Source organism: Serpula lacrymans (assembly GCF_000218685.1).
Source record: "Serpula lacrymans var. lacrymans S7.9 unplaced genomic scaffold SERLAscaffold_2, whole genome shotgun sequence".
In the NCBI taxonomy this organism is placed as follows: domain Eukaryota; kingdom Fungi; phylum Basidiomycota; class Agaricomycetes; order Boletales; family Serpulaceae; genus Serpula; species Serpula lacrymans.
The window spans coordinates 436,666-447,632 of record NW_006763291.1 but is presented as its reverse complement, the minus strand read 5'-3'; the positions used below and the strand labels follow the sequence as shown (position 1 = coordinate 447,632).

Below are 10,967 nucleotides of genomic sequence, written 5' to 3'. Positions count from 1 at the left end.
GAGTTTCTACTTACCTTTGGTTGAGGCTATCATTGTTAGATATTGAAGGAGCATTCCCGTCATGAGAAGGGAAAGGCTGCTGAAGACAACACTTTGGTAAGTCAGGAATAGAAAAGCCTCAGTCAATATTCTGAATATAATGAATTTTTAGCCACTCCCTACTGTTTGGAGCCAGTGTAAGGACACGTGCAATGAACCAGTTAACAAAATGGGTAGAATGTTTAGTGCAGTGTCTCAACAGTTTGCTGCCCTAACTCAAATATTAAAAGCGGGACATTTCAATGTCCTGGACATTAATAGTTGTGTGCAATGGTACAGCTGTTGTTGTCATAGGCAGTATTTTGGAAGTTGAGTAAACGGGGGTATGCTAAAGTAGCCTCTGTAAATACCGAAAATGTTAATAATGCAGATGTACCACCAATGGTAAAGCTATGCTTGTAGGCCTTTTGGTTTGTTTATCAAGTGTGATTGCCTGTCCTATAGGCTGACTAGGCGCTGACTGAGGCCTGAATTGATGTACTAAGTGGTTTACTGCGCCACTAATTACATTAGATAGCAAGCTGGTTGCGTTAATTGGTGCTGGTGCTACAGGAATAATTGTGCCATCTATGTCCACGGTTGGTGGGCGAGCATTGCAAAAAGTGGAACTTGTCTATGAATTATATATTTGTAAGTACCAATTGAAAGAGTCCTCACAATATACACTCACCTCTACCAGACTATTATCTTTATTTCTTCCTCCTGATGCAACGGGACCAATACTTGACGTAGACAAAGGATTTGGAAACATCTAGGATAATATTTATATATACTGAGCTGACAATGCACCACAGTGGAAACTGCAGTACTTACCTGTAATAATTGGTGCATCATCAATGAACCACGGGGTATTTGGTCTATGCTAACCAGTTGTTGGTTGTGTTTGTGGGAGGTAGGCAGCGCTGAATTGCGGGATGGCAAAGATACAACTTGCCAAACAATCTTCAAAGATAGGCATGCTTTACTGCTTGGAAAACACTTACATTGTTTGTCCTTATCTGTTGCTCTTCTCCTTTGTTTCCTCTTTGTAATTCGGTTGTGGTGAAAATTTGTGCGGTTGAGTTGCTCCCTCCAATACATCGCCATGCTGAGGTAACACTATCAATGAAAGAAGATGAAGCCTAATGACAGTGAGTCTCAGCAGGACTTGGATGAAGGAAGGTAGTCAAATATGCTTACTTGGCTGTCCTCCTTTTGCGTATGGGATCTGTCATCATCTTCTTGACCATTGGTTCTCGCTTTACCTTTGTTTCTGACTTCTTTCAATACAGCCAGGTTGTGTGCCCTGCCAGATGTTGCAAGACCTTGTGAGATCCACTTTCTTTTGGGCGGCTGGGGCGGTGGAGTAGGCGGTTCCTGAATAGCAAGGGGGTTAGTTAGTGACAGTACTATCATAACAAATAGAAACAGAACCTGTTGTAGTGATGATTCCTCTGAGTACCATATTGACTTTGAAGTGTGGAAGCCTTGACGCCAGGAGTCTTCAAAGGGTTTTTTCCCCAATATAGGGCCAACACTTAATTCACCCTCAGCAGGGTGTGGATCATGTGGATCCATTAATATGGGAGATAATCAAATACTCACCTCTTATATTATGATTTGTTATAGATATAGTGTACAGGAGGCGGATCTGCGGAAAGTAAATCTGAATCCAAAATTTGACAACAAGAAACAAAGAAAGACAAACTGTTTCAAGTTAGAAATGCTGAAAAATATGGAAAATGCTCCATCAGGTACCAACGAGGCTCAAATCCACGGTTGAACGATAATACATATATTTGTCATTTGCTAAACCATATCTAAATCAATATATGAGTGTCAGTGAGTTGAAGATGTGGCGAGAGTTGACTTGGCACAAATACTAGAGGTTGCCACGTACCTAATGTGGAAATTGCTAGAGTTGCTCCAAATCAATTGGTACTACATCCGACCTTGAGATTGCCGGTGGTGGCATATACCGAACGATCTATTCACAATCACTGTGCCAGTCGATTTAGCACTTAAGGCCTTTGTTCACACCTACTTACAGCTTATCAAAGTATGCATATAAAGTTCTGCTGTGTACATAACAGATGATGCCATCAATAGTATAGTATACATGTCTTCACGCTATCACTGTTGGTATTTTCCTCCCTCGACTAATTGTCGACTTTTCAGTCTCGAGAGAAGCCCCAGTCCCAATACCAGTAAAGCCACCACCCACAAGTTGTTTGAAACAGATTGGATAGAAACTACGCCACCGTTGCATGAGGAGTGTCCTCTTTCTGAACAAAAAGGTCCACTCCAAGTGCAGTCAAGGGAAGTTCGCCGAGTCATTCAACAGGTAAGTGTTGCATTGCTCTTTTCATTACCATGGTCCATTACAACTATCAGACAAAGAGCGCTTTAGATCACCACTACTCCATGGTGATGTTGTTGTACATGGCAGTGGAACCAATTGAAAATCCATGGGACTAATCGGAAAACACATGAAACTAATCAACCATCAAGTAAGTTAAGTTGAAAATTTTTCGATTTTTTGCCTTACTCTCATGATCCGTTTTAGAATATATAGCTATTAAAACTACTCCACAACATTTTGATGGTGGATATGCTAGACCCGCCCCTTCATTGATACCTGCTCCTTGAGGACCCCTGTTGAAACCTCCGGTGGATATACACTATTCGACGAGCTAAAATGGGATTGGACACTGTATATCCAAATTCAGGTAAGTTTAGATCTTCTTTAGATCAAGTGCCTTAGTCTTACTGCAACTGCGGATCTAGGAAGGTTTGCATGAACTATGCAAGGAGCATTTAGAGATGACTCTCCCTTACCATGAACAGAGCAGTGACACGCATATAACGTTCTTGGCAGCTGTAGCCCTGTCGATCATCGGCTTTCTCATACACCACTAATAAACCATTTTACAGGCTAGACATGGATTTCTGGTACTCAAAGCCTACAAAGGAACATGGCCAGCACGGGATTTTGCTACTATGTACCTCTAAAACACCTCTCACTGCGGGCATTGGCTTATTTAAGCCCAGCTTATATCCTGAAAACATTCAATTTTAGCTTTTTCTAGCCAATCAGAACCCAGAACTCCCATATTTTCAGGATATAAGCTGGGCTTAAACAAGCCAATGTCCGCAGTGTCTTGTTAATAGAGACGGAAGCTCAGATATCCAGTTTCTTGACCATTATTATATAACTGTACATTGGTTATCCAACCGGCTGTAGCTTTTAATATACAATAGTATGAAAGTTTACATGGGAATGATATTGTTTACAGTCACAAAAGTGCAAGTCAATAGTAACCCAATAATGATCCTCCTCATCATTTGATTATGAGATCTTTGGACATTTCTAAGGCCAATATTATAAGATTAAATTTTACCTGAGCAAGGACTCTCACCACATTAGAACTAGATCCACTTGTATCCAATGAGCGTTTAGTTGCCAACCAAGCTTCAGAGGCTTGGTCAGGCTGGAAATGCGAGAACAAGTTTAATAATTGTATGTGGGCCTTGTTCTTGTTCTGTGGTGTCAGCTCCAAAGACAAGGCATTAAATAAATGCCCATGCACTGCACCTCCTGCTGAATGTGCTCAAAAGACTTTTCCAGTTCGCAAATAGAAGCTTTTTCTGCTTGAACTGATGCCCTAGCGCTCATAAGTTGACTGACAAGCGTGTTGGCAGAAATTTGGGTGGATGAAATGTGCTTCAGGTGATTGGCTATATGTTCATGTTGACGTACAACCGCTTTTTCCAATCCTACAATACGGCTCTTGACTTTCTTGACCTTGAGGGCAGCTTGTGCCTCTTTAGTGGCCCGGATAGAGTTGGCTCCACGGATCAAATAGTTATTAGTGCTGGTGCTGATGTTTTATGGTTATCAAGCACACCTCTTCTCCACTTTGTTTTGATCTAAGATGTAGCCAATTTTGACAAACGGAAACTTCAGCAGTCTCATTTCCGAGCGAGCGATGTCATGCACCAAAATTGATTGGTAGCATGGACAGGTGTCAAGAATGAAGCGAATATTCAAAAAGACTTGCCTTTGCGCCACACAGGCACAGTGCCACGTGGAATAGTAATTAATATTGCCTTTTTCAAATCTGTGGCTGATCAGCACCACCTCTATTAGGCAATTCAGTCACGCTCACCTTTGCTTTTCCATTTGGTACTTTCTGCATTTCGGCATTTCGGCAAATTTTCGTGTTGCCACTGGCTACACATTGCATTGCACCCTCGTTTTTGTCGTTTCCTTCACTCCCCTTCCTTTTCTTAGCCCCACCATGGGCCCCTTCCTCTCCTTTTTATTCTCACCTGACGGTCATTTCTGGATCCCCATTTTAGTTCACCTACTTGTCACCTCCACCCTCCTCCTCCTCATCTTCTTTGCTCCCCCACCATTTCTGATGTCACCACTTCCTATCCGCTTCCGTTGCCAATCCGTCAACTACCACGTGCCACTGCTGATATCAGCAAAGCCCCGGCGGCCGGTCCAAATAGGGCAACAGGTCCATCTTCATGACGTCGATCTGCCATCATATACCATCAAAACATTGGTCGCTCATCTTGCCTGGTTGGAGCGTGGGTGGGTAGTTTTTGAGCTGGAGAAGGTTTATCCCCTTGCATCACCCATGTTCATTGCTATCCCATTCACTTGGGTACACTTATCTTTTGTCCATCGTCTTCGCTACAGCTACACCTATCACACGCTGCCTGGGACTCACTTGTTCCAAATTGGAACTACTCCTCTCCCTCCCTCATTTGACTAGGTGGTCCAATATAACCAGTGCATTGGTAAGGCCATGGAACCATCAGATTTGGACTAGGTGGTGGACCGGTGGCTCCAGTTTCTTTTTTTGTCAGAAGAACATTCATTTGCAGTGCAATTATTTTTGATTTTTGATTCATTTTTATGGACGCATATTTTTTTAGAATGCCTGACTGACAATAAAGGAACTGTGTTGATACTGATATTGTTTTTCTTTATCCTCTTTTTACTGCATCTTCCCATTACTTTATGATTTTCTTGCTCTCTTTCTGTTTTTGGACTTTATTTTATGGCTGTACAAACCTGTAATATTACTCACAGCATTCATTGTTCTATCCCTTTCTTTTCCTTTTTTTGACAATCTTATCCTGTACTACCTATGCAGGATTTGTCAGCGTACATTCCTTCCTTCGTGTTCTTTCTCATTCTTTTTGCACAGCTATACTGTGCATACTTTTCTTTCACTATATAAACCCATGTATTTTACCTTGTAAAACAACAAGAACTTGAATTCAGACTTTTTCTCTAATCTCAAGTTCACTACTCACTACTACTTGTGATCCAGTGTGGTCACAACACTTCCCACTGCTATCACTGTTAACTGCTGTCATCGTCACTCGTCACTTTCTTTGAAAGTGATTGTCATCCCTTTCAATTAGAGTCCTTCTGAGCACTACAGTCTGTGCGTCAGGAGCCTGCTATCACTGGGAACTTCATCACCTCATCACATTGCCATTCTCAAACCTACCTTGTACTACGATTAGCAAGGTAGTGCTCATCTATACTCACCACAAAGCCCCTATCTTTCCATATTCCAACTATCCCTCCTCCTCAAAACCCACACCCATACATCTCTGGGTTTTACTTTGAAGGATCGTTATACGTACCACCCCACGAACAACCAGACCACTCCACTGTTTTAGGAGGCAAAGTCCATAAACAAGTTCCATGGAACCTGGGAGGATTGTGTGTTAGTTTGTTTTGTGTGTGGTTTTTTCCTAACAACAGTTCTCATCATCAACAATGGGAAGTCAAAGGGAGTGTTGGGTCAAGGGAGTGTGATGTCCAGGGGGGCATCAACAGTCTCCCGGGGACAAATAGGAAGGGGGCTGGGGGATGGCAATGGCAGCCTTTCCATGGCATCCAAAACCTCCATGGCAGGAGAAGGGATGGCCCCCCTCATCCTGGCGATCCGCTCCGGGCCGGGATGGATTGCATTGGCATCCATCTCCCTGGGTTCTCTATGGGACACCCGGGGAGGCCTCCTTGACTCCTGGGATGGGGCTTGCGCCTGTGGAGGGGGACAAGGGGATTAAAGGCGTGCAGGAGGTGGGGGAGTGTGGTGAACAGAAGCCGGGATCACTGCTTGTGAAGGTGGGGGGACCCTGATTGTGAATTGGGTCCCGGTTGTTCCATGGGGCTCTTGGACCAGCTTGGGTGCTCCCCGGGGCAGCCCAATCTTGATGGGATGGTTTGGCACTTCTGGCTCTGAGGCCACGGGGTTCCGGGACTTGCTCCCCAGGCTTGTGTTGTTGTCCAAGACGCACTTGTTGCAGGACGTCCTCCACTTCTTTGTCTGCTTACTCCTGCTTATGGTGCAGGCAGACTTGTCCAGCCTGCACCGCTTGCACCATTCCTCTATGCTCTTCCTCTGCAGATCCTTTACACCCCTGGTAATCCCTACCACCACCTTTCCCTTTCCTGACTCAATAATCATTGAAATGGTAGTTTTGTATGTGTGTCCTTTGAATGTACAATATTTCCTGTTCACTTGCCAGAGACAATACACTATACTGCTAGCAGCCACTACATTGACTGTCAAGTCCATAGCTCAATTGGTCGTTGCAAATGGGAGTACACTTGACTCCAGAATTGTTGCGCCTGGTTTTGCTATGTGTGCTACAGCAACCAGTGAACAGACTAGATTAGAAACATCGATTAATTGATCACTGCTGATGCATACAAACTCACTGCATGGTGCAATCAGGGGTAGAAGCTGAACGGTAATATCAACTGACTAGCTATGCTTTTATCAGAACAATACATACGGTGTCATACATGAAAAATGTTTCATGTATGGACATGGCAATCCACGACATATTGTACCCCGCAAAAAGTACCTCATCTTAAAGCACACATTCCAAAGTACTATGTCACAAAGTTTTATATTTTGATGACCGCTAGTTTTGGAGATATAAGCCAAACAAAAATGCTTGTATCACGCTTACTGTCAGCCACTGGCAGCCACACTGAAATCTGACCACATGGCTTGCACATGGTCAGTTTCTGAAAGGGAAAGTGAATTTCCCATGACATAATCTGCCTTTTTCTCAATAACTACTTCACCAATCACTTCGGTTTTTGGGGAGTAGGTAATACTTTCATGCCCCTATCAGTCTGAATACTTTTGGAGGGCTTCCAAATAAGGAAATTCTCCAAAAATTCTTGTTTTACTGTGGAGAAGGCTGAATTGGCATTTGTTTCTTATAAATAGAATACTGTGCCTGACTGAGTCATATTTTGCTCCACATTTTCAAATTACTTTTCTATTCTTAGTCTCAAAAAGACCACTCTACAATCATCTAGATTCCCAATAGATGATTTTGGCCTTTTGAATTTCCATTAGATATTTTGGTACTACCATTTGTAATTACCAACTAAGAAGGAGCCCCTATAGCCAAAAGGTATATAAGGAGGCCAACTTTCCACCTAATAAAAAAAAAAAGCTTATACTTAGAAGCAGTCCCCACATAAGTGGACAACCACTCAGAAGTCAACTAGCTTTCGCCTAGGACGCATATAAGAGGTATTGCCCACCCTAGGAAGCTTAGTTGTCAAGTCACGTCTGTCACAGATAACAGTAGTCCAAGCATGATTACTTGTTGTGATTATTTATTATTTGCCACAAGTAGCTCTAGTATTCTATAGTTCATCTCAAACTTATATCAGTCATCTATTGATCTGGTGTAAGCTCATCTGCAGTCAGTCACTAAAGCATAGTCAAGGTCAAGTATTGCTTCACCCTGCTATTGACCATCAGTGTATTGTAGTTTGTCCTTTATCAAGTGTAGGATACTATTATCTTTATTCGATTAGTCTCTCAACAAGTGAGGACTATCATTGTCACACCTAGTGTTGGCTATATCTTGAAGCTAGTCACATAACACTTCAAACTCACACGTACCCTCATACTTCTATTCACATACTACCACTTGTCCTTTATATCACCAAGGACATATCTACCATTGTCACATTAGTCTTCCAGAGCACAAGGACTATCGACATACTCACAACAAAAGGGATAATTAACTTCCACCCCACGAACAAACTAGGTTATTAAATGTTGTCCAGCTTAGGTTGTAAACTTCCGGTAACCCTAGGATAAAGAAGCTTTGGTAGCTATCCCATATCAAACACTTTATCAACAAGACAACGAGGAAGATACAAATAATTGTGGTCCTAAACAACACATAGCCGCCATACCTGCGGGGTATGGGCTTCCTGATTGACTAAGATATGAGTTAGTGGATATAATCTCACCAGTATTGAACCTTGAACAGGGAGCTAAAAGTGATTCAGACTCATACAATGGCATAGACATCCAAAGACCATTTACATTTGTGACATAAAATCCAGTGTTGGCAACTGAAAGATCATTGCCATCTTAAATAACATGGGTGCATGACAATCAAGAATGTAGACGTGGTTATTAAAAAATTATAGCGGAAAAGACGTCAGATGCTGACAAGCTACTTTCCTACCCTTGGTTTCAGCAGCTCTGGGTATCTGTTACAACCAAGAGTTTATATACTCTGGCGCACAACTCAGGCAAAGCTATAAGGAAGTGAGGGGAGTGGTTACCCTTTAGATAGGACTGAGTTGTGGGTAAACAACAGGAGGACTCGCTGAGGAGTCTCCTGTTTCTATTGGGTATTTATACTACTACAGATTGTTTGTACATGTGTACTATACAGTTGATGGAAGCAGTGGCTGATGATGTTATAGGGCGCAGCCCGTGTAACCAGCTCCACTGCGTGAGATACTTTGTAGCTAAAAATAAAGAAAGGCAGCACAGCGTGAGAAGGTGGAGTTTGAACAAAATGGAAAGTGCCGCATGGCACAGGATTGTACAAGCCCAACTGCTTGGCAGTTCAGACCGCAAATGAGCAATTCCCTCCTGAATAGATGCTCCAGGAGTAGTAGTTGCTACAAGAGAAGGGTGTACTATTCTTTGAGCATGTTGTACCATTGGCGCTGTTCCAGTTTCTTGAGGAAGATCTTGTACTTCAGGTGGTCTAGGATACGAGAACAAGAAGGGGTGTTTATTGATTTGCCGTCCAGAAGTGAGCCTATGCACATATCTTCCGTTTAAAGTAAATTCTAAAACTGGCTGTTGTCTCAAACTTGGAGGCAGATCAAAGCAAATGGCTTGATTAGATGACAAGGCTGATGCAGGGGTGGATTATTCATTCTCCTCGGTTTGTATTGGTGGCATGGCGGGGAGACGTGGAACATATGTTAATATTGCTTGATGGAGGTTGAGTATGAAAGCCATGCTTGTGGACATCCATCAGCATAGTCCCTCTAGCACGTTGTGCTGAGCTCGTGCTCAAATTTAGGTACTGTGCTGGTTCTGTTAGTTGTGGAACTTCTGCAGATTTGTAGAGCTGTATGCTAAAATTATACAAATGGTCTTTCATTTGGAGTCTCCTCAATTCTTTTTTGTCTAAAGACTGCAGCCATTCATTCTGATAGCAATTGCGAGGAAGACCTGGGGGTGCAACGGCTTTTGCATTGACTAGGTGAGAGTGTTTTCTGTGTCTTGGTTGCTGTCCTCGGATTGTTTGATGTCTTATCCTAGGCTCATGTCTGTGTTGTACCCAAGTATCCAGGTTCAGCATCCTGAGTAGTAAATAGGACGTCAATGTGTGGGGCAAGTTTTGAACTGTGGCTATTGTAGCTGCCAGTTGGGCATTGACTCTGAAGCCAAAATTAAGATTCAGTGCCAGACAGGAATTCACGAGCAAAAAAGTTAAATGTTTGAGAGCAGAGAAACTATGTTGTAACATACATGTATCTTATAATATTGGTATGAGTCCAGATGATTCATCATTTACCAACTCACAATGATACCAACCAAGCAACTTGCAGTTGAGTGTGTTGTACGTGGGTGGCATTTTGGCAAAACCGGTGCTGCAGGTGAGATTTTCATGTTCAAGGGTGGATCAGGCTTGAGTCAGACAGTCTCTTGCACGGTCCTGCCCATGGTGTGTGGTTGTACAACCAACACCTGACCCGCTGCAATATTAATTGTAAACATGATGATATACTTTGACAATTAAGAGTGATCATACTACCTACCTCCTTCATGTCAGTTAAATCCTTGATGTTGGTTAGTACATGTCCTCCCAAATTTTCCCTGACTTCATCCCAGGTATCATCAAGTGTACGTTCCCATTGTAGAGAATTTGCACCCCAGAACTCTTCCAAATGTGCATTGAGTATTTCAATCTGGGCGTCATTAAGCTGTACTTCAGGCATGATTAAATGTGGTACTAGTTAAAAGTGAGGTGCGTATTTGAAGACGAGCACTATCTTTTTCTTTTCCATTTGAGTGCAAATTTTCAGTCAATTTAATACCACATTCATCCATTCCAAGCAAATATTTGGCTCTTCTGTCAGATCTGAGCAATGATCTTATCACCTTAACTCCATACTGGGCCTTTGGCTAAGGCCCGGAAAGTGTCAGGTACCTCCCAGCTAATGCCTTCCCTGATATATTGCTTCCATATATGGAAATTTAGTGCCAGGTCCATTGAGTTAATTAGCCTTGTGAGGCCTAGGTGTCATAGAAGCTAACTTAAATTAGAAGCATAGGCTCTATATCAATCACTGCCTTCTATCATAAATATCTTATATGAGCATCTTTAAACTGGCATCTGGTTTAACAACATCATCTCTTCTCCGCAGAACTATTTAGCATGGGCCCGCAGCTCCTCACAATGTTTGGCTCCAGCGTTACAAAGAGTAGATTGGAAGGAGTCTAAAATAAGCAAAGGTGTGAGTACAAAACAAATAAGTGTGAAAGATTGCATATCCCGATCAACTTTGTCAACACCCCATCAAACTCCTCATAAACATGGTATGTTCCCCATCCAGGACA

At 42.6% G+C, this 10,967-nt stretch overlaps 1 protein-coding gene across 1 annotated transcript; it reads right to left on the bottom strand.

Moving 5' to 3' along the window:
* Positions 1 to 397: 397 nt before the first annotated feature.
* On the bottom strand, positions 398 to 10,345 carry SERLADRAFT_433057 (uncharacterized protein; the record flags this gene model as incomplete). The annotated part of the gene is made up of 6 exons (XM_007313225.1): positions 398 to 652; positions 710 to 790; positions 853 to 968; positions 1,023 to 1,137; positions 1,219 to 1,395; positions 10,166 to 10,345. 6 exons carry the CDS (start codon positions 10,343 to 10,345, stop codon positions 398 to 400), a joined length of 924 nt encoding a protein of 307 aa, XP_007313287.1.
* Between the last annotated feature and the right edge of the window lie 622 nt (positions 10,346 to 10,967).